Genomic DNA, 24,829 nt, shown 5'->3' with positions numbered 1-24,829 from the left:
AATTTTCAAATCAGCTGATCCGGTGCAAATAATGGATGACAGCTACACACCATTTTCATGTAGGACAAAGCAGACATCATTAGACGTGTTTTTGTGCAAACCCCTGTCATAATGATCATCCATTCAGGGACAGTAGTGACAACAAGATTATCAAGACACTTGTTCTAGCAGCTATATATGATGTACAACTAGCACTATTTTCCTTTAGGACCAACTAGGTATCATTATGTCTACTGGTGAAAAGCCCATGTTGATACACCATCCATTTGGTAAAGGTATATAACAAGATTTTTAAGATGGCTGCTGTGATAGCCATAATGTATGTCAATTTGCCTTAAATTTCATTTACAACCAACCAGCATCATAGAAATTCTTTCTGTGAAAACAGTCTATTAAAGAGGAGTAGCAATAAAAGGATTTTCAAGATGGCCACTGTGTGATGGCCATAGTGGATGTCAGATCAGCACCCTATACATTTAAGACCAGCTAGACACATTACGAAGTTTCTGGTGAAAACCCCACATCAGTATGACTTTATGTTCAGGTAGAGTAGTGATCACAAGATTTTAATGATGTCTGTTTAGCAGCAATTTCATTTAGGACCAACTAGACATGGCATGAATGTGTTTCATGGCAATCCTCCAAGTAATGTAGGAAGTAGCAATAAGAAACTTGTGCCAAGGACAGACGACAGACAACAGAACATCCAATAAGCTCTTCTGACCTCTGACCTCACAAGAAAGGACTACATGTACAGCTAAACAGTTTTTCTTGTTTATAACTGGCCTGATTTTTAACAGGAACAATTGGGGCCCTGAGTGGCCGAGTGGTCTAAAGCGCTCTTTGTTACAGATCACTGCCATCTCACCTCTGTCTGCGTGGGTTCGATTCTCGGATTCGGCTAATGTGGATATGTGAGAAAGCTTGCCAGTAGCTTCTCGTGGGTCGGTGGTTCTTTCCTGGGTTCTTCCTCCACCATTAATACTGGCCGCCATGTATAGCCTATCGTGTGCTGAAAAATGGCATTAAACCCTACAACAACAGGAACAATTCTTACCCACATGAAGATAATACTGGAGAAATATTTGCGTGTACAATGGATTGCTAATTCCCCTGAAAATATAATAGCTGTTTCCTTGCTCACTGTGCATTTTATCAGTAGGTACATGTATGGTCAACATATTGAAGCTACATGCTAAACAGCTTATCTCATGTTATGTCATTGTTTTTCTTACAAGGAGTTTCACTAATGATCTACTGTATATCACCTGCAAAAATGATGCATGAGCCTAAACTCTTAACTCACATTTTCCAAAAATTAACTTTAATTGTTAGCGTAAGCTTGCATATCAGTTCTAATAGAGACTAAAAGCATTAGAACAAATTTTAGTAGCCTATGCCCCACAAATTTTAGTAGCCTATGCCCCACAAAAATAAGTGTACCTTGAATGGCACATCTCTAATAGTCCTCTATGAAAGTAAATGAAGCTTTTGTGCTGAAACCATCTTTCTTCTTCAAGTCAGTGACCTTTACCTCTGACTTTGAGACTGCACAATCAAGAGGCTCCTTTCTTATCCCAAACATAATCCATGCACACAGTTTGGTTTCAGTCTGTTTTAAAGAACCTATGTTAATGTGCAGAAACAGTTCTTTTATTTTTAGTCAAAATGACTTTGGTTTTTGACCGTTTCAGCTTGAAATTAATAGGCTTCTTCATTACCAAAAGTGCAAGCCATCCACACAATTTGGTCTAGATAGCAAATTATTTTTATTCTTTCAGTCACAGTGACTTGGACATTTGACCTTTTCACCCTGAAATCGATAGGTTCCTTTCTTACCCCAACTGCAAGCCACCCATAAAGTCTGGTAACCATAAATGATGGGAAACTCAGATTATTGTACAGAAAGCATTTTTCTTGTTCAAGTCAAAGTGATTCTGACCTTTGACCTACTGGACCCAAAAAACAAACATTGAAACCATCACCAAAGATTGGTAACTATAAATATTGGACAACTCAAATCATAATATGGAAACTATTTTTCTTCTTTCTGTCAAACTGACCTGGACCCAAAAATATATAGGCTTCTTCCTTACTCCAAGTACAAAACTATCCACATAGTTTGGTAACTGTCAATTCTGGAGAACTCCAGTTATTGTGCAGAAATGATTTTCCTTCTTTCTGTCATAGTAACCTTGCCTGTTTGACCCAGTAATCAACAGAGCTTTTCCTTACCCCAAGTGCAAGACATCAAGAAAGTATGGATACCATAGACAATAATCAACTAAAGTTATTAAGGAAACCAAATCGGCAAAATATAAATGGTCTGCAAATATCATAACGTAACAAGCTTAGTCTTATAGCAGGAGTATACAGCAGATACTAAAAATATCAACTAGCTCTATTTTTATCAACCTCCCATTCTTGTATGATATCTCGATTTAAAAAAAAAATTAGTCATGCTTGACTGGAAATACCTGGTTAACAATGCAACCAACACTTCCACAAGTCAGAGATCTAAACACAGTCGGCTTGTAATTTTGTTTGCATCAAAACTCGCTGGCATTGATGTGATGATCAATTAACACTTTCCACATTTGAAAACAAGACAGTATACTGCATTTATGATGACTAAGCTGAAACTGAATTAAACAATAGAACTGGAAATTTCACTTGACAAAACTTTTTTAATGGTGTTTATTTCTTAAAGTCTTGTGACCAAAGAAGGCATTACTAAAATTTTAACTGATAAAAAATTTCATCATATTTTATTTTCAGTGTACTGAAAAATTTTCATGCAGCAAATTTAATAAAATACATAACTTATTAAAAGTTTTGAATTTCATGAGGTTGATTAAAATTTCTGGGAAGTAACTGCTGTTTCTGACTATAAAATGAGTTCTATGAAGGTTTCATTTACCAATTTTGATCATATTTTTTCACATTCAACTATAGAGGCCTAGGGGAAATATTGGGATCCACTCTTTACCCTGTATTATAGGTGTGTTCATGAGCTATCTCTGTTCAAATTAGAGCATATAATGAAAGTTATAACTCAGTCATATAATGTACAATTTTTCATTTAAACATTTTCTCGACTGAGTAAAACCTCCAATTTTTAATACAGATAAAACAGATAACTCCAAACATTTCCAATTTGAATGAAGATATTTCTTACCTGAAGAATGTGGATAATTTTTTCCATATACAGTACAAGTTTTGAATTCCATCACGTTTTCCGTCAATGTCCCTGTCTTGTCAGAAAAAACATATTCAACCTGTCCCAGATCCTCAGTGATATTAAGGGCTCGACACTCCATTCGCTTGTCTGTTGGTTCATAATACAAATCCAGGTCATTGGTGATGAAGTACACTTGGAGGAGTTTGACAATCTCAATACACACATAGAGAGCTAAGGGAATAACAGCCTGCAAAATAGTAATAAAATAATTCTGTCAACAACAAGAATTGCACATTCTTTTATAATCTTTGTGTTCAAGTTTATTACCATTATATTAACTCAGACAAAAGTGGAAGCTTACAATGGTTGTTGTTATTTTTATAGGGTTTAATGCCATTTTTCAGCACAAGATAGGCTATATATGGCGGCCAGTATAACTGGTGAAAGAAATACCACTGACCCAAGAGAAGCTACTGGCAGGCTTTCCCACGTACCCACACTAGCCGAGCCTGAGAGTCAAACTCACACAGACAGAGGTGAGATGGCAATGATCCAGAATGGTGAGCACTTCAGACCACTCAGCCAGTCGGGGACCCGCTTACAATGGTACTTTCTGGTGGTGGAGAAGCTCATAAATAGTTACTGACATGGAGACTGATCAATGGAGCAGATATCAATTAACTGGCTGATGGATGGAGTGGATATCACAATATCCCGAAAGCTAAAAGCACGAGGATTAAAAACAATAAAAATGCAAACCTGATGAGGTCTAATGCAAAAGTTAAAATCCAAGACAATTCACCAGCATTCATCCTTTAACAACTTATCATCTTACCAAGAGGACCTAGTACACCTGTGATCACTCATCTAACACCTAACAACCAAATGTGAAGCAGTTGGCCAAGAAAGCAGTTAAGTCAGTAAGACAGATATTGTTTTTATGATATCAATTACATATGATAATGAAACAAGTGTTACAAAGTTTCTCTATATTTTCTGTAGCTTCATCCATAACTATGGTAAATCAGCTTTATTTATACAATGCTCAAAGGGTGGTCCTGGGAGGCAGTCTAAGGTGATCATCTTTACAGACCACTCACATATCTCACCTGGCTTTTTGACCCTTGGCTTGGTCAATGTTGGTACAGTATTAAAAATGCCAACAGATACCTAGGTACTCGCCTGTTGATAATAAACTGGGTAATAAAATGAACAACTGGGTACCTGGTAAAAATAAACAGTTTCCAAGTTCCGATTGAGACACAGAATAACGATTACAGTTCGAGGCTCATGTCATGTGCGCATTTACTCAACATCACAGGGGCTTGCATGGTTGCTTACAATTTACTTGTCATATATGTACTATATAATAATACAAGAGTGGACATTTCTCTCCTCTCTAATGTGACCTATTTAAGAATCAATGCTGAAATTTCAAGCTAGACTGTCCTAACTTTGTACCTGTCTATGGTTTGTGTGCCATTTTTCTCATGACTTAAATGCACTTGTTTTGAGATCCTGTGACATTAACTGAGTCAATACCTTTCATCAACAATGACACTAAGTAAGGATTAAGAAATATTTGATAAAATAAAATTTAAATATGTACTACAATTCAAATAAAAGAAAGCACAGTAGAAATATCTGGTTTAACAAATACCATTTTTGCCTCAACTCTGTGGCCCTGGAGTGAATGTTAGCTTTAAATATGTACTACAATTCAAATAAAAGGAAATCACCACTGAAATGTCCAAGTTAACTAATGCCATTTTTGCCTCAAAACCCAAGACAGATATTTTTTGTCACAACAAAGGCAACATGAAAACTTGAATTACCATAACATGCACTTTTTATACCATGTTAGGAAAAAATAAACGAAAAGGACAACTATAATGAACAAATATATATTTAAATATAAATGAAATCTTGGTTTTTTAATAACACTGAAAAAAATCTAATAAAAATTCACCATGTGTGCAAATATGGTAATTCTTGCATTAATTTCAAATGAATGAGAAACCCCTTGTCATGGATTCATATTTTGATACTACACATATAATGCCTAGCAGACCAATCTAAACTAAAGAAGAAAAAAATGGTACCAGATACCTTTTAAAAAAACAAGCTGTATCAATGTGACTGATGGATGTTATATGACTGAAAAATGTTACAGGAGACAGATTTTGTTAAACATAAAAACATGTTGCACAGGACTGTTGTTAAGGGACGAACCATGACAGGTCATTGACATTACAACAGTCATCAATTGTGGACTTTATGACTATTCGTTAAAGTCATTGTAGACATGTACAGCTGAATTAAAGTCAGTGTTATGCATCAATAATTTATTAGTTTCATTTGTGCCTATACTCTTGTACAAACTACTAAGCCACATCAATTTAGCCAATTTGTGACAAGAACTTTAACTCTAGATCCAGGTAAGTAGCAAAAATAAATGTACGTTAAAAAATATATATGTGCATTTTTCATAGTTTTCTGTAATTTTGGCATGTAATATATATAGATTGCTCTTTTTATGCTCAGATTTGGCTTTTCTGCCACTTATATTAGTAATAATTACACTTATACATCTCTTGGGAGTTTGCATGTGTGAACCAACAACAAAGCAGTTCAGGTTCACATTTAATACAATTTCCATTTGATTGGGTAACTGATCATTAGGACTGACGAGTACCCAGTAGAAATTGACAAAAAAATTGATGTCTCTAGTGTGTGCGTGAGATAGCTTGCCAATAGCTTCCTGTGGGTCAATGATTCTTCCTGGAGTTTTTCCAGGTTCTTTCTCCACCAAATATAATGGCTACCATGTATAGCCTATCATGTGCTTAAGAACGGCATCAAACCTACAAAAAACAGACACACACTGCTGAAAGGCCTTCATGCCAAATTGCTTTCTGCCAAAGTTGGATAAATTCTGTCGAGAGATTATTTAGAAGAAATCATTTAAAGGTTTTTCGACATTTAGTACTGGCAACCATATTTGATGGTGAAATTGGCATAGTGTGTATCAAGTTTTAACGCTTTTAAGGCCAGGATGCTTTCAGTCAAATTTGTCTGAATTCTGGATAGTGCACAGGTATCTAAACACACTGGTATATGAATCCAAAAGAACTTTTGTAAGGTAAAGGGTTAAAGATTTTTCTATTTTTAGCAAAGTAACACTAAATGTGAAAGTGGAATCATATCCAAATCTTACAAATTCCTTTTGGTGGAATGCTTTCTGTCATATATATATATATATATATATATATATATATATATATATATATATATATATAGTAATGGTGACACCATCTGAATGCATACCCTCACCATATATAGCATATATCAATTTCAAACCACTTTGGTCAAGAATATATTGTGAAGTTGAACATATATATATTTTGACAGATGAATGATTCATGAAGGACTGACAATGCATGTTGGATGTAATAATATAACATGAACTTACTCAGCCTTAGGGCCAGGTGGGAAAACAAAGAGTTCCTTGAAGGGACTGACACTCAACTGGGTCAAAAGATTTTCCATGAATTTTGGATAAGATTGTTTCTTACTTTCAAGATGAGTCATAAAACCATCTCCGATATTCTTCATCAAATTTGAAATTATTTGCTGTGGTACAAAAATGGATTAGGACAAAGCAGACATCATCAGATGTCCTTTGGTAAAAACCCCATATCATGATGATCATCCATTCAGTGAGAGCAGTAACACCATTTTAAGGCAGTCATTGTGGATACATGACTGGCAACATTTTCATTTAGGACCAAAAAGGATATTGGTGAAAACCCCATGCTAATATATCCATCCATCTGGCCATGAGTAGAGACAACAATATTATCAATATACGACTTTATCTTCAGAAGTAGTAGCAATAACATTTTCAAGACTGCAGCAGTGGTGGCCATACTGGATTTCAGCCTAACACCATTTTGATTTAAGACCAACTGGATATCATAAGAAATCGTCCGCTGAAAATCCAATGTCTATATGACATTTTATCCATGTAGAGTCATGAAAACAAGAGATTTTTAAGATGGCTGCCATGATGGCCATACTGGATGTCAGATCCATACCATTTTTACTGAGTACCAGCTAAACATCATAAAAAGTCTTTTTGGTGAAAACCCCATGACAATGTGACCATCCATATAGGAAAAGTAGCTATAATAAGATCTTCAATATGGCTCACACGGCAGCCATACTGGACATCAGATCAGCACCATTTTTATCAAGGGTCAAGCAGACATCATAAGAAGCCTTTCAGCTTAAATCTTATACTGATATGACGATATATTTAGAAATAGCAATAACAAGATTTTCACGATGACTGCTGTGGTGGCCATATTGGATGTCAGATTTTCATTCAAGAACAATTCTTACACACTTCACATTTAATCCTGCATGTTCTTGTTCATTACTATAATTGGAAACAGAAAGACAACACTATATACTACTGAAAGCAGTCAAGCATCATTCTGAACTTTACGTAAAGTGGATACTACAAATTAATATGTGTGCTACCATGTGTAAATATTAGTAGGTAGGCAGATTGCTTGAGATTTACATAGGCTGGTACAAATAAATTCATTTATACTTAATAAATGCCAGAGAAATATGACATAAATGATGTTATTACTGGGACTCAATGATCATTACTGGATAAAATATACAAAAAGGTAATGGAATGAAGACTTTCCAGAGCGATGTGCTACTTAGCTTACTGTACAAAGACAATTTAGGTGCAAGTTATTTGTCTATAATAGCAAAACAGCAGGATTTAGCATGAAAACATATGGACCATACTTCCGTGAGGTTATAAAATTCCAATGTATCAATCAAATTGGTGAAAGAGTACAACGTGCAAAGATATTTGTGAGGCTCTCAAAAAAGCATGTTTGCCAGGCAAGAGCTAAATCGACAACTGATGTTGTTGTTATAGGGTATGGCACCATGTTTTCAGCACAGGATAGCTGTACATGGCAGCAAGTAGAAATGATGGAGGAAGAACCCGAGAAGCTACTGTCAAGCTTTCTCACGTACCCACATTGGCTGAGCCCAAGACTCGAACCCATGCAGACAGGTTAGACGGCAGTGATCCGTAATGGTGAGCACTTCAGACCACTTGGCCACTTGGGGCCCCTCGACAACTGATACCTAATGGGATCTGGCACAATATCCATAAGGAGACCACTCTTGACTGACTTCTGTCTTGGCAAGAAGAAACCCTTCCAACACTTTTTGCTGCTAATAATAGCCCAAAAACATTGTAAATATCATTTTTAGCTTGAAAGGACTGGGTTTGTAAGTAGTGAATGTACACCTTTATAGTATGATCAAGTAACATACATGAAGAAGAAAGTTGGTTAGAAGAGTTACTATTTTAAGCATCAGTAACCATACTAATTATTGAGTTAAATCATTAAGATAAACCTGAAAGGTCTTCAAACTATAAACTTAAGCTCAATATCGAATTTTATCACACTAGTTGAGTGTATTTTTCTAATAAAGCCATTTCCCATTTCAAAATTAGGCCATGCCAGTAGCTTCTTGTGGTCAATAGTTCCACCACCAGTTATCCTGGCCACCAGGTATAATCTATCTTGTGCTGAAAAAAGGCTTTAAACCCAACAACAATAAAAGGATTTGGATAATTTACATAAGGTACCAAAAAAAAATGTTGGTTTCCTATTGCACTGATTTTAAAATTAGAGTAGGCAGGTCTTTTCTTTAACATTATATATATTTAATGTGATTTTTTGTGTAATTTTTTTTGTTGCCATGGGGAACTAAGTCCAATAATCAGCAGTTAGAAACAGGGAGGGTTGGCTACTCTTTGGCTTAATGGCTGGCATATCTGATGGCAGATTGGTATCATTATGTAACTTTGAATCGCCTTGATGACAAATTGCTCTCTGACAAATCTGATACATATTGATTATGTGGTGATTGAGAAGAAATTGAAAATAGCAAATGCTTACAGATTTACCTTGCCATACAGCCAGGCAACGTGAAAATTAACGTCACACATATTAGCATTTTTCTGTACTCACCTGGAAGATAATCATGTAGGTGAAAAACACTAGAAATCCTTGGAATAAAGGATTTGACTGTAGCTCAGATTCATATGGAATGAATAAAATTGATTTGTTTTTATACTGTTGAAGCCACAATGCACTTCCTGAAATTTATAAGAAAAACGTATCTTTAACACAAAATCTAAGCATGTACAGCCTTTCCCAAATAGTTTTTATTTGAAGACAAGTATCCATCATTATTTATTTCACATAATCATCCTAAATCGTAAAATGAAGGAAAAAAAAGATTTCCTAAACATTCATGATGAAGCAGGGCTCCGTGTTGCATTTAAAATGATCACATTTGCAACTAAATATTCAGAATTAGTAAACTACCTGAAAAGTTTCCCCTGGCATAACCATAATACAGCAACCCAAAACTTGCATGCATACTTTGTAATTACAAGTATACAACACATTTTACATGAAGAAAAAAAATATGGCGGATTAATTAAATTTACAACATAATCTCTTTTTAATTGTGAGACTGCCTGTTCTATATTAAGTCACCATCTTTGCATGAAACTAGTCTGACTAAAAACATAATCAAAGTGACCAGTGTAATACATGACCAATGCAGTGACCAGTGTAATACAATCAACCACAGGTAATATTATGGATCCAAGGAACAACAGACATGGAGACAAATGCAAAATATTTTGCGGTAAAATTAGTCAGTCAAGTAAACACAAATATGACTAAGGCTTTCATCAGAAGAAATTGAAGGTTAGTGTCATTTTATGAATTTAAGTCCAGGAAATATCAAGTGATTCCAAATAGTGATTTTCTGGCCTGAGGGTGAAGTGATGATCACTGCTGACAGTTCTGACAAGTAATAAAATTATTACTGCCTGGCAACCTAAACTTGGAAATGGCCACTAAAATTTCTAGTAAATTTCCCCCTGGCTAAGTCTGATTGGAGTACTTAAATATAGGAAGAAAGAGAAAAAGCTAAATGTCCACAGAACCATGTCTCACTTGTGAATAACATTATTATCAAGTAGATATCTGGTTTTGCAAGTCAAATAGGAACTCCTAGATTAACTGTAAGAAAACATATACTAGTATTTTATCAAAGTTAAGTGGAATACAGTAATTCGTAAAGATCTGTGGCTTTCAAAATTTCAACAGAGAACCCTATATAATGGTAACCTTCACATGATATGCTCATCAAAACTGCAAGATGCACCAACCATCTGTACCATTATATCAAGTATAACTTTGACTTCCACGGATTAATCAAAGTCTCTGCACCAGTGAGATGTCAGGCTTAATGGGGTAGATGCATGCAGTGAACAATATCAATGACAGATACAATATGCATCTTGAGTAAGTCCTTCATTACAATTTTTTTTCATGGGTTATCAGAAACGTGACGCCTATATTTCACTGTGTAATCAAGTAATGAACTTAATTTAAAAATACAGCATGTGCATTTCACAGGCGAAAAAAGCTGCATTGCTAAAACTTCAAATCCTACCATAGCAACAAGCCTATTTTGGATGTTTTGCGAGTTAAGTAACTGTGGTAACATACAGTACCAGCAATGGACCCAAACAGGATTACACAATGATCCTGGTAAAAAGTGCTCCAATAGTAAATTAACCAATTTGATTTCCTTCATTATACCAAGAAAATACACAGGATATGTAAATATTCCTGTATATTTATGTATTAATATGATAAAGATACATCTAATTTAATCGTATTATCTCTTAAAATGACATTATAAATAGCATTACTCACCTACGGCACAGGAGAGACAAAGAATAAGCAGAACCGAGACACACCAGATGACATCACGGTTGATGTAACGCTCCAGCTTACTGCGCTTGTAACGAGAATGTCTGTTGCTCATTAAAGCCTTGGTCTCACGACCTAAATTTAAATAAATGGGAAATGGGTTCTGTACATGTCTTACCTGCAAACTGGCATAAATATATATATATATAAAATATTTTTTGAAAAAAAAATATATATATACACACATACATATGGATGGATAGATATAGATAGATGGACACACACACTGAAAAATTGATATAATACAACAGTCAGGGTCATCAAAGTGCCATCATGCTATGTGCCATATCATCCAATATCCAACCAAGACTGTTAATGGAAGAAAATATTGTGTATCCCTGTAGGTACACAAGACAGGGTGAGGGGCAGGGGGAGAGGGAAATATTTAGAATACTTATTACGAATTTAATATGTATTTTTTGGGGCAGCAAAACATTTGCACACATGTATAAGAATACTGGCAACTTATGTGTATTCATCTCATGGTATCCATAACAGTAAGTAATTTCACTGCAAATATGCACAAAGAATATGCTCACAATAACTTGGAAAATAATGTATTTTCTGAAACAGTCATATCTGCTGGACATGTCCAAAGGGTCTGATTTTTTTACCAACAATTCAGTGCATTTTGAACACTGGGAGTTCTAAAACAACCTGGTAATTAAACTTAAAAAATACTTTAACTGAAATTCACACAGGAGTAACCCATTCAATTTCATGGATAAAGAGCGATTTCCGTAAAACAGTTTAGTCATTCTGTGAAGGAGAGCATTTCTGTTAAAAATCAAATAAACCTAATATTAATCGAAAATTGTATCTATTAATGTGACTCTGCAGAATTACAAAGCAAATATGGAGTAGTCTGCTTGATTACAACAGCAAATCCCTCCACTACAACAACTTATATGGTTGTTATAATCAGTGGTCCAAAACAAGACAGCTAAAAGTCAGAGGTAACAGAAAATACTAATTCCCCTTTCTTCCCACAAAATAAACTATGCTAAGATGCTGGTTTGCAAGTGTAAATTAAAGGATATTAAATTTTAGATTTAGTATAAATGTTGTATGTATGCATGCATTATATATATATATATATATATATATATATATATATATATATATATATATATATATATATATATATATATATATATGGTCTAATGGCACATTAGCACAATCCTGGCTTATGCGGTGCTAAGTAAGTTTAGTTCGAGCCTGTAGATATAATGTCATTTTTCAGCAAATGATAGGGCAAAACATGGCAGCCTGTATAGCTGATGAAGGAAGAACTCAGGAAAACCTGGGAAGAACCACCAACCCACAGGAAGTTACTAGCAAACTTTCTCACATACCCAGGACTGCTGAGCCAGAGACTCAAACCCATGCACACAGAGGTGAGATGTCAGTGATTGGCAAATGTAAGCACCTTAGACCACTCAGCCACCCAGGGTCCCAAGGAAGTATGGGTATAAAAAAGGCATCAAAAAACAAAAATAAAGGCGAAAATGAGTAAAATACTTAAAATACAAAATCAAATGTTTGACATATTCTGCAATCTTGCTAAGTCTGATATGTACTAGAAGAACTGTGAGGCAGGACTACATAACAACAGTGTCTCTCTGTTGCAAGGGAGATTTGTGTATAAAGTTTCATAGCAAAACTTAATGAAGTTTTGGAGAAGCAGTGATAACAAACTTGAACTAATGGATAGACTGATGAGAGACAACAGGCCATCCCATAACCTATTCAGGTCTATGGCCAGCAGAGCTAAATTATATCTTATCTCGCTACTGCTAAAAATACCTGTTATCTGCCCTTGGGAAAGACACTTTACTCCTATTTCCTTGACATGATATAGCCAGTCATTTTAAAGGTGACATTAAAGCCAACAAAAACAATACAATCTTCTGACAATATGTGTTTGCCAAGGGAAGCCTTGGCAGCTCAGCTCATAGGGCATCTGACTCATAATTCCAGGGCAATGGGTTTGAGACCCAGCCAGGTCAGCAAGAGTCTACTGCCTTGGTGTGTCCTTGGGAAGGCACTTAGCTTCCATTTCCTCTACATGATAATGTGTTAAAGAGATGTTAAAACCAACAAAACACAACAACTGCTTATTGTGTTTGCCACAAATAATGCATTTTCTATACATACATTCAAGTTAAAATTTTTTACCAAGTATTTCATTCCTTGAGGGGATTAAAGTCAGTTAAAGTAGACTCTACAATAAAATGTGTATCACATATGGTTGATTGAAAATAACATCAAGCATATTATCAGCTATACAATGAATCAGAGGGATCACTGTCTTTTGATGGTACATGGATTAACAGTGAGTAGTTAGCCTTCTTTTAATGCAGGCTGACAACAGTCATGCCACATCATGGTACAAACTTCAGGCATATTGTATGACATAAAAAATTTCCAGTGGAAAAGAACCTACTAAAGAACAAGTTATACGCCTTTTAAACTTTTTACACACAACTTAAACATTGCTGATGGTGACACTGATGCTTTTGCTGTTATGGCCTGAGAAGTAATACATGAATCATTCTGCTCTGAACAGGCCAGAAAATAAGATTCCTTACCAGCATAGACGACAAAGCCTTCTACCCAGTCTGTGTTCCGGATAAAACAACCCCTCAGCAAAATGTTATCTTTGTTTAAAGGCACACAATCATTTTCTGCCTCTGAAAGTTGTCTAGAAAGAGGAAAATATGAAAAGGACAAATGAACATTAAACTTCCAATTTGATACCTATTAAACAAATATAAAATTTAACAATGCTATATAATACAAAAATTGTAGCAATGCTAAAGCAGTAATGATGAAATGATAATGAAAATGAAACTGATAAAGAAACAGACACAAGGAAAATTTTTAATGATACAATATCTGTATACAGTACTCTTTCACTGTAAGAACCTTCAGTATGATACAATTCCTTATGGATCCCATTTCATTATTCAGCTGTGAAATGATATGCACTATGTACTTCGCTTTGAGGCAATCTCACTATGAAGTGGTATATCAGTACTTGATGACTCCCATGGACAGTGTCTACAAATGAAGGAGCACTGTATAACAATATTGCTTAACAAAAATAAATTTCATTACTACGTCCACAACTGAACCATTTCAAAATCTGTACTCTAACTTGATAAAGACACAGAACACTTTCTTTAATAATTTTGAAATTTAACATCTGACTTGTGCAACAAAATTACACGAGTTTGTAGTGTCAATAAAAAGTGCAATAAATGATAAGAAACATTTTTGAATACCAGTTTAAGATATCTATTCTAAGTTCAAATATATGTGTCTCCTGTATTTGACAGATAAAAATTCTTTTAAAAAATGTAAGAAAAAGGGTCCATTCTCAAACTGAAAATCAAAGGGAAGAAATTCTCTCAGCCATTTAAAAACAAGTGGGAATTTACTGGAGGGCTTTAGTGATGAAATACAGACAGGAGTTAAGATTATAATGTTCCATCGGAAGCATTTGATTGAATTTTCACTGTGATGTTCTAGAAACAAGTGCAAATGCTGCATCTGTTCACAAAAGACCCTGAAGAAAATGATAACGTATACTGAATACATTTGCAAACCCTGCATCCATGCATACAAGACCCTGAAGAAAATGATAAAGTATGCAGAATACATATTCAAATCCTGCATCCATACATAAAAGACCCTGAAGAAAACGATAAAGTACACAGAATACATAATATAAAACTATATCTAGATGTAGTGAGACAATGCTACAGATATTCGTGTGAAAGATTGTGTAATAAAAATAAAGCATTCTCTAAATGATAAAGCATCAAATATATCTTTATTATGTCACTGCTTTCATATATGCTTTCTCTGTTATTAGTGTTTGTCAATTTATGAATCCTCTTCCATAAGACATTTATGCTAGTCTGTGAAAAATTATCTACATGCTAAGGCTTAGGGACCTTTAATTTCTTATCTTAGAAATTGGGATGGATTAAGGGCCTTAAAGTGTGGATCATGTACTTTATATAGGCAACTCTTGGGTGGTTGGTGCAAAATTTTCAGAAAAGCAAGTAGGGGGTCACAAGAGATAGAGAATTGGCTCAAATATATGATGAACCCATTGTACATAAAAACAAGAGACCCAAGCAGGCATGACATTGCCCATCTAAGTAGACTGTTCACTAGGTCAACCAAATGATGAAGAATCACCTCATTTATATGCATGGATATTGCTCACATAAGCTTAAATACCAAATCTGGTCTGAATTAAGGCCTCTAGATTGTTGACAAGCTCAGCAAATCAAATGCAAGTTGTTGCTCAAAGACTTAGAATTTTTTTTACCAAACCCAAGACTCAAACTCCAGAAGCCGAGATTCCAATTTCCTTCTGTCCAAAATTTACCGTTTTTCAATATTATTTTTCATACACTGCTGCAATTGCTACACTTCAAGTATAAAAAATAAAACAAAATCGTTTTAAATTTTTGTGTTCATCTGACTCTCAAATATTTTCACACAAAGCAATGTATTTCTGCAGGTCCTGAGGTCAGCCATTGGCTAATTGCTCTAACAATGTCCTTACTCAGTGGGTCAATAGTGTTTATGTTTGGAAGCATGGCTTGATTAATATACAATTTTTGTTAACACTTTTGAAGTTGTTAATAGATATCACTTAATTTGTTTAACAAGTATTTCATTAGTTCAAGTGTGAGCATAGAAACAGATGAATTATTCATTAACCTTTAACTTTAAAAATCTTGAATGCAGTAGTAACTAAACAAGACCATAAAGAAAATGAAATAATTTTTTAGCTGGTCTTTTTCAAGTCAGCTTCACCGAAGGTCAGATGATTTTTATAATAAAAGACTCAGGAGTCAACACAACCGTATCTGATCCCTTTATTACTTATAATACCTCATAAAAGATCCCAAATTTGGCCTAAACTCTCCAGATCACAATAATAAAGTAATCAAACTATGCAACTGCACATCACTGCAGCAGTTGCAACAACTGCTGGAACAGTTTCACTCCCCACTAGACTGGTTCTGGCTGTATAGTAGCACAGGCAATCCATTCTTAATTCATGGATCACATGCTTCACTTTGTACTCAAAGTTTACCTATTTCGACAGAAGCATGATAAACAGACGATTTTCATAAGGGTAAGGGGTATACATGGACATAAATTTTTAATGATTAACTAGTCTTCTAACACCTTGGAAAGAAATTTCCACATTTCATCAGTGCAATCAATGTTTTCTCAGGCAAATTAGATATTCTTTTGACTAGCCCAACAGGTACCTTACTCAGAATGCAGGAGGGGACTGATCTTATATTTGAAGGGCACCGGGCATCAGGCTATCAGATTTTTGGAGCATTGTGCAAGATCACCTCATTATTATGCATGGATATCACCCATAATCGAACTCATATGATAAGGATAGTATACAGTTAGAATATCAAATTCATGAATAGTGATTTAATATTGACTTTATAAAACAAGATTAATAATTTTCAGCTTTTGTGAACCTTGTTGAGCAAAAAGCAGAAAATTATTTAACAAAATTTACAAGTTATCTAATCAATTTGATAACAAAAATACATTTAGAAGTATAATTTGAAAATAACAATACTTTATTTTCAGAGAGTATAATTAAAAGAGCAAGTGTACTTCTAATCAACAGAACTTCTTTCATGGAAAGGACATTATTTCAAAACTGGATTGCTGCTGGCAAATATGGATTTGTTATATAGTTCACTTGAAGCAGCTGAAGCAGTTGAAGAACAATATACTGGTGCATGAATTTGTTTGTGACTGTTTAGAATATTTCCGCCCCGCAAAGTGGGTTGATTCCACCACAGACATTTACCACTGATACAGTACTGAATCTGGCAGAAGAAATAGCACCCCTGTTGCTGAACAGAAGTATTACTGGATACAAAATCTGTCCTAGATGAGAAGTGTTGCTGAGTATTAAGGAGATTAGCCAATGGTGATTTTTAATTCATTTGGCTGCAGTAATTAACTGACTGGATGTTTTCTTGACCAGAATTTGCATTATTTGATTTGGAGAACAGGTGTTCAGTTCCTGGATCATGTGTTTTTGGAGTGCTGTAGTTCAATAACATCGATCCTATCACTGTGAATGAGGAAAAAACAGTGGAGGTAGAGGAATTAACATACCCTGACAGCACAGTGCCCACAGATGGACACTCAAAGAAAGAAGTGGCAACCAGAATTAGCAAAGCAAATCAATCCTTCGGTATGCTAAAACACATATGAAAATCCAAAGAATATGCACTCAAGGCCAAGCCAAGAATTTCCCAAAAGCAATGTCTTTGAAGTGCTACTGTATCCCTCTCAATGTTAGAAGCTAACACCAGAAAAAGACATAAGCTTAAAAATCTTTCAAACAAGTGTCTGAGGAAGATGCTTGGCATCTTCTAGCCAAACATAATAATTTTTTTAGATCTTCATCAAATGACAGAATTTACATCTCTAGTCCAGATTGTAGAGAAAAGATGGTGATGGCTTGGGCATGTATGCTGAATGTCACATGATGCACTGCCCTGGACACCCCTCTGCAGGACCCTGAATGGGATGGGAGACAACTGAGGGGTTGACCCAAAGAGTATTGGAGAAGGACTATAGAGAATGAGATGAAGGAATGTGGCCTGAGATGCAACACATATGTATGGCTGCAGACCACAAGCAGTGGTACTCTTAAAGAAGCCTTATGTGACACCTGACGTGAGAATGCTTTTATTCTGATTATTTTACTCACTGACCAATATTCCAAGCAAAATCAATATACATGTATAACCATTTCAGGAAGGACAGCATATACAATCATTAATGTCCCTGGACATGTTTTTAGACAAAGCCAACTAAGAGGTGCAATCCAGTAGAAACTTAATTGAATGTCACAAGATATGATGAAAATACCATATAAATCATTAATACCTCCTGCACTGCTAATAATTAGAGTTCATGTCTATATCCTTAATCCAGTTTAGCACCTGAAGGCCATTATAAAAATCCATAATGATGAGTTCCATATGAAGTTTTGTATTGACCACTTAAGTGCAAATCTGAAAGCACACATGAACATGACTTTGACAAAAATAAAAGAGACTGAAAAAGATGGCCCACATTCTTTTGTTGGGGAGGTAATTCTAACTAGAACTGAAAACAATACTCACATGTAACCATGGAAGTTGTAAATCTCTGCATTGGGATGATCACATACAACAGGATAAGTGAATGCTTTGGGACTGAAAATCCCTGACTGAAATAAACGAGAAATATGAATAAATGGTATTGCAAGCAGAGTACAAGCTAAAAATTCAAGAAATATATGAAAATGTAAGTACCATGTAATGTGTTCAAATGTATACTGAAATGCTAATAACTTCAATCAGGAGAAAACGGAGATGATTAATTTAACAAACCTGAACAGATACATCTACCAGTCTGTCACAGATTATAAATAGCAGCCAATATATCTTGATTACAAGGCCACATGCATTATACATCTACATCTACCAGTTTGTCACAGTCACATGCATTATACATCTACATAGACCAGTCTGCCACAGACACATGTACAATATATCTACATCTAACAGTCTGTCACAGACACATGCATTATATATCTACATCTACCAGTCTGCCACAGACACATACATTATGCATCTACATTTACCAGTCTGTCAAAGACACATGCATTATACATCTACATCTACCAGTCTGTCACAGACACATCCATTATACATCTACATCTACCAGTCTGTCACAGACACATCCATTATACATCTACATCTACCAGTCTGTCACAGACACATGTATTATACATCTACATGTCTGTCAAAGACAATACATTATACATCTACATCTACCAGTCTGTCAGAGACACATGCATTATGCATCTACATCTACCAGTATGTCTCAGACACATCCATTATACATCTACATCTACCAGTCTGTCACAGACACATCCATTATACATCTACATCTACCAGTCTGTCACAGACACATCCATTATACATCTACATCTACCAGTCTGTCACAGACACATCCATTATACATCTACATCTACCAGTCTGTCAAAGACACATGCATTATACATCTACATCTACCAGTCTGTCAAAGACAATACATTATACATCTACATCTACCAGTCTGTCACAGGCACATCCATTATACATCTACGTCTACCAGTCTGTCACAGACACATGCATTATACATCTACATCTACCAGTCTGTCAGATCTGGCTAAGATCACTCACTTGGATTACATCTACCTAATAACCAAATGCAAGATCAGTTGGCAAAGAATTCTGGGACAACAGGTTGCTTTCTCCTGGAATTTCATCCAAAGCTCTTAATTCCGTGCTACGAAAAGTTATTTCAAGATTTATCTATTCTGTATATTTCATCTGTTTTTATTGGTACATGTACATCAGTTCTTTTTAAAAATACTGAAAGACACTTATGACAATATTGTTTGTGTCAGACTTGCTCATATTATGTTCTTTCTTTTTTTTGGGAGGGGTAATAAAGCTGTGTCCTTTACGTAACAGGAGCCATATCTGACTGTGAGATGGCATAATCTGTATAAATCTAAAAGGTGTTCGAGCTATGATACTGTTAAGCTTTGGTCAAATTCATTTAAGCTGTTTTTCAGAAAAGGTTACCAAAGTGTTTTTTTTTATATAGCAATAGCAGTCAAATTTGCTGGCCAAATGACATCATTTGTATCGACATAAAAGATCTTTCCAGAATGCTTTCTGAGTGATTTGGATTTAGATTTTTAACATAGCTTTAAAAAAAATAAGTTATATCACTATGATGTCTGCAGTGTGGCAGTTTATACTGATGTCTAGCACTGGGGCATCATGCCACAGGCATGTAGCATGATGTTCCACCCAGTGACATTATCCTGACACCAGGCAGACCAGACCAAACACTAACCTGTTATTGCTGAGCGGCAAGCAAGGCAGCAGTTAGTACCATTTTTATAAGTCTTTGATATTGACTCTGCCAGGGTTGAAACCCGCAACCTCCCTCATCCGAGTTGGGTGCTCTAACCACTAGGCCACTGGAGCGGTAGAATGCTTTTGAAGGAGTTTGCATTTTTAGCAATGTCAGCCATACATTCAATGGCAAATTCATTTATTTTTAAATTTAAAGTTCTTAATACCAGAATGTTCTCTGTCAAATTTGGTAAAAATTCTGCTTACCAGCTTCTGAGATGTTTTATTTCTGTTTTACATGTAGAAATGTTGGTCATATCTGACGGTGAACTGGCATCATTTGTACAAACTTTAACGTCTTCATGACAGAATGATTTATGTCAATTTGGTAAAATTTGTCAGCCATATTGGTGAGGTTATTTATATTATTGAAACATTTTTTAAGAGAACACTTTCTATTTAATAACACTGGATTGATATCATTTGTATAAACTTTAAAAGTCTTGCAAGTGAGCTAACAATTGATTATGTACATGTATATGAAACAAGGTTTCCATGAGATAGTGTTTTGCCTAGTTTGAACACAGCCTTCTGACTCTTGCTTATTATGGTACATATGATTTCCCAATTTCATGTCAACTGTATCTACCTGGTACTGTATATTTAGAGTATTTACAGCACATCCATGAACTACAAAAGAAACAACTTCTAGATGTGATTTATTACCCATCAAATTCATCCTACATGTGCATGTTAATGTTTAAAAAAAATCTGCAGTAGACAGCTTGAATCACCAAAGATCGTCAGCTCTACATTTGATCAAGTAAACTAAATTGTTCAATTAATGATGATAACTGATTTCCAATCCTAGATGTATCTACTTGAGTCAAATATATCAGTCTTGTTTGAGCATCCTTTGTACCTTACTATTTTCTAATATAACAAGCAGTATGCACCAGATGACAACACTTGTCTTACTAACACTTAAGAACAGGACATATTGGAGTTCATTTTCGCAGGTATTGTGATAGTGTCCACTCCTACCTGATGTCACAAACTTGTGTGTATACATGTATGTATTAAAATACCTCTGTATAAAATATGAACATAGATGTACACAAGTTTTATTGCTGCATAACATTATCCAGACATGGGGTGTATAGTTTCAAAATACTGAGTCTGGTTTACCTACTGCTACATATACAAAGTGCCAAAGGTGAGAAAACTAATTACTTCGAGTTTTAAGGCTGTGAATTTGACTTACAATCTAGAAATTTGTAGCACAAAATAATCTCTGTAAAGTTACAATATAAATGAGTTTAGTCGGGAAGCTGTACACTTTTCAGAAGCAATCTTCATTTGTAGAGGTATGTGAAAATGGAATTGGATTCTTTCTTGCTATCTGTTCTATGTGATAGAATTGTTTTATATCTTGAATGTCTCAGAACTTACTCTAAATTGTACAGAGTCAGACCTATGTCACATAATGCCATTTTACTAGATACAATATATATGTAGTTGGTTTCAAGTTTGCCGTTTTTACAGTTGAACAGTGAAGCTGAATACAACTGTAAGCTGCATGCATTAAATGACAAGTAGTCTGAGTTCTTGTAATCCTGAAAATTATTCTTAAGAGAGATAGATTTATGTATGAATATGATTATGATAATAATTTTATACAGTTGTTCTTTTGAAAAAATTGAATGTGTAACAATGCCAATTCATGTGTGCACATGCTTAATGTACATCAATGTATCTGAACTTATCCACATCTCATTTATTACATGGGTCAGTCATTGTATATTTAGCTGTTCACAGAGCATCATCGAGCTCTTGTGCATCCCAGATATTTCTACAGATCGTAGCACTGATCCAAATGATCGAATTGATTTAGACAGTCGGAAAACCCAAGGATTGTGGACCAGATATACAGATAAGGAGGCTTTCAAGGGATGCCTTAGCTGACTGGAGAAGCAAACCACAAATGGCCAGTCCTCCACCATTGCATGAGAGCTATAAAACCAGAAATCTCTTGTGATCATTGACTGGATGCAATTGGATAAATATCACATGTTCCACTTTTAAATCAATTTAATTCAATGACACTATATATGTGAAAGTCCAATTCAGTATCACTAAACAAGTGAAAATTAATCTTACAGCCATCACACTTCATCATGAACAATATATCAATCAAATTTGTTTTTAAATTTCATATACTAATCATGATGATAGATCTACATGTCAGTCATACTAATTTATAATTCCATATACTAACCAAAGCAGGTGATATTTTCCCTATACTGAACATCTCAATTTATACATGGAGCCATTTGTATTTACTCGCTGGAATTCAATGCTTTCCATCATTTATGATCAATATAATTTGTGTGTGTGTATCATTTTGTTATATTCACTTTTGGCCTCAATACACATGAATAGTGTCATATTTATTCACTATTCTTATGCATTATACATCTAAATAAACATGTCATCCACATAACTGTGTTGTGTTTTGCTACCACACCCAGTTTAAATCCTGTTACACCTGTCAAACATTCCCCATCCCTTGATTTACCAGGTATCACCTGTTTGATTATATGACATTATGTATTACTTCCTGGTTGACTCCCTTAACAACACACCTAAATACTGTATCATGTTACACTGGAGACTATATTCTTGAAAAGATGGGTTCTCAATGCATAATGAATGTAGCACTGTACAATCACTACTATGATCTTCTTCTTTTTTTTATTATTATTATAATTATTATTTCACATGGGGCTGTTATTTTCAATGATTGTTGTTGTTGGGTTTAACGCCATTTTTCAGCACACGATAGGCTATACATGGCGGCCAGTATTAATGGTGGAGGAAGAACCCGGGAAAACCCCGAAAAGAACCACTGACCCATGAGAAGCTACTGGCAAGCTTTCTCACATACCCACATTAGCCGAATCCGAGACTTGAACCCACGCAGACAGAGGTGAGATGGCAATGATCTGTAACGGAGAGCGCTTTAGACCACTCGGCCACTCGGGGCCCCTATTTTCAATGAGATGTATCAAACTAATTTAAGTAAAGAACACTTCAGGAAGCATTAGCAAAATAAATTGGAAACAAATATTTCATGAGCTACTAACAGTCATGGAAATAATACAATATCGAAATACACAACAAAGATAACTGAATGTTTTCAATAAAACCACAAATAAGTTCACTGAAATAACTCTAAAAGTACATTAACAGTGTGGTTACATGTATCATTATTCAACTGTTATCGTTATTGTTGTGATAACTGTGCAATATTGTTATGCATATTTAATTTGCACTGTTTGTTAGATTGCTTTTCTATTTCATTATATGCTATGAATAATTGTATTTTGGACAGGACCTTGTCCAAAAGCAATCAAATTCATTTTCTATCTGACCTGAATCATTTTTTTTCATTCTGTAAACAACTAATACACAGCTGATTTTTTTTCTATCTATGAGTATGGGTTAACTATTAAGATTATTATCATTGCCTGAGCCAATAACATTGTGTTTGCCATGCTCTTTATTATAATTTTAATAAGACTTTCTAATTATAACTAAGATTTTATCTTGTAAACATTTAGAACCTTCCAGAATAAACTTTCCATTTAGGTAATAGTTTTTTGAAGAAAATGTTAATTGTAAGCTGAGGTCAAGTAGAGGACTATATAATCTTCTTTCTCTAGAAATTATTTACTCATGATTTAAGATTGAGCAGAATCAGTTGTACAGTAGTACTGTTGTGTCAGTATTTCGTTTGGGCTAAAAATTATTTATTTAAATTACAATGAAATTCAAATAAGGATACATTCTTGGATTGTATTATTGTGATTAACCAAAAGTCTTTTGGCACATCACAATGACATGGGCCATCACAGGCACATCAACACTTTAGAATACCACTTAACACATTAACCGCTGGAGCTTTTTGTCATTTTCACCTGAAAATCAAGTAGGAAACACATTTTGAAAGCTATTTCCGAATAGACTCGAAAACACCAAATCCCTGGTCATCTTTCAATAACATACTGCCTAGTTGTATTAGAAACATTGTTTTTCATTGGCTATTTGACTCGTGCATGAGCAGAAGGATAAAAGTTGGAGTTCTTTTTTTTTTGTTTTGCTAAACGGAGCCATCATTTTTGTATGGAGACCACTCTTTATTCCAAATGCCTATCTTATCCTACTTTTTGCAAAGGCTCATCTGTCTGTTTGCAGTTCATACTGGTTTGCCTTAGATCTGAGACCAAAAAGTCTAAACTCCGGACACAAAATCGGATTCTGACCACGGGCGAATTTTGGGTAGAAAAAAGTTGGGTCCAAAAAATGAGGTTTTTTTTAATCTGTATTTTGTAGTGCAACTAGATATTCCAGATTATTTGGTATCATTGTAGAGGTACAGCTGTCTACCTTTCTATAATACCACCCACTTTAGTGTATCATGCATGACTATGACGCAACAGAGCTCAGCAGTAGGCTACTACCCCCTGCCCTGTTAAGTCGTCGCTAGGGGTTAATGTGTTAACATTTTTTTTTTTTTTTTACAAATGGTCAAGAAATTGCTAAATTTGTAATTTATGTGCAATGTCAATGCACAAGTGATTAAATATGCAAGGAATATTCAAATTTGGTGACGTCATCAAAATGCATTGTTTAACACATTAACCCCTGGAGCTTTTTGTTATTTTCGCCTAAAAATCGAGTAGGAAAAACATTTTGAAAGCTATTTC

At 34.9% G+C, this 24,829-nt stretch overlaps 1 protein-coding gene across 2 annotated transcripts in view; it reads right to left on the bottom strand.

Annotated features, from left to right (window-relative positions):
- The window catches only part of LOC149797547 (phospholipid-transporting ATPase VA-like), a 97,056-nt gene that overhangs the window by 54,612 nt on the left and 17,615 nt on the right, over positions 1 to 24,829 (bottom strand). For both annotated transcript variants that reach the window (XM_089962417.1, XM_089962418.1), the window contains exons 4-8: positions 18,288 to 18,373; positions 13,674 to 13,786; positions 11,026 to 11,157; positions 9,256 to 9,383; positions 3,179 to 3,428 (exon numbers count right to left, since the gene is read on the bottom strand). In XM_089962417.1, coding sequence (XP_089818543.1) covers positions 3,179 to 3,428; positions 9,256 to 9,383; positions 11,026 to 11,157; positions 13,674 to 13,786; positions 18,288 to 18,373 — 709 coding nt within the window. The remainder of the gene's footprint in view (positions 1 to 3,178; positions 3,429 to 9,255; positions 9,384 to 11,025; positions 11,158 to 13,673; positions 13,787 to 18,287; positions 18,374 to 24,829) is intronic.

The sequence above is a fragment of the Sinohyriopsis cumingii genome, chromosome 6 (assembly GCF_028554795.1).
Source record: "Sinohyriopsis cumingii isolate HCF-2022 chromosome 6, ASM2855479v2, whole genome shotgun sequence".
In the NCBI taxonomy this organism is placed as follows: domain Eukaryota; kingdom Metazoa; phylum Mollusca; class Bivalvia; order Unionida; family Unionidae; genus Sinohyriopsis; species Sinohyriopsis cumingii.
This window is presented reverse-complemented; position numbering and strand designations above follow the sequence as displayed.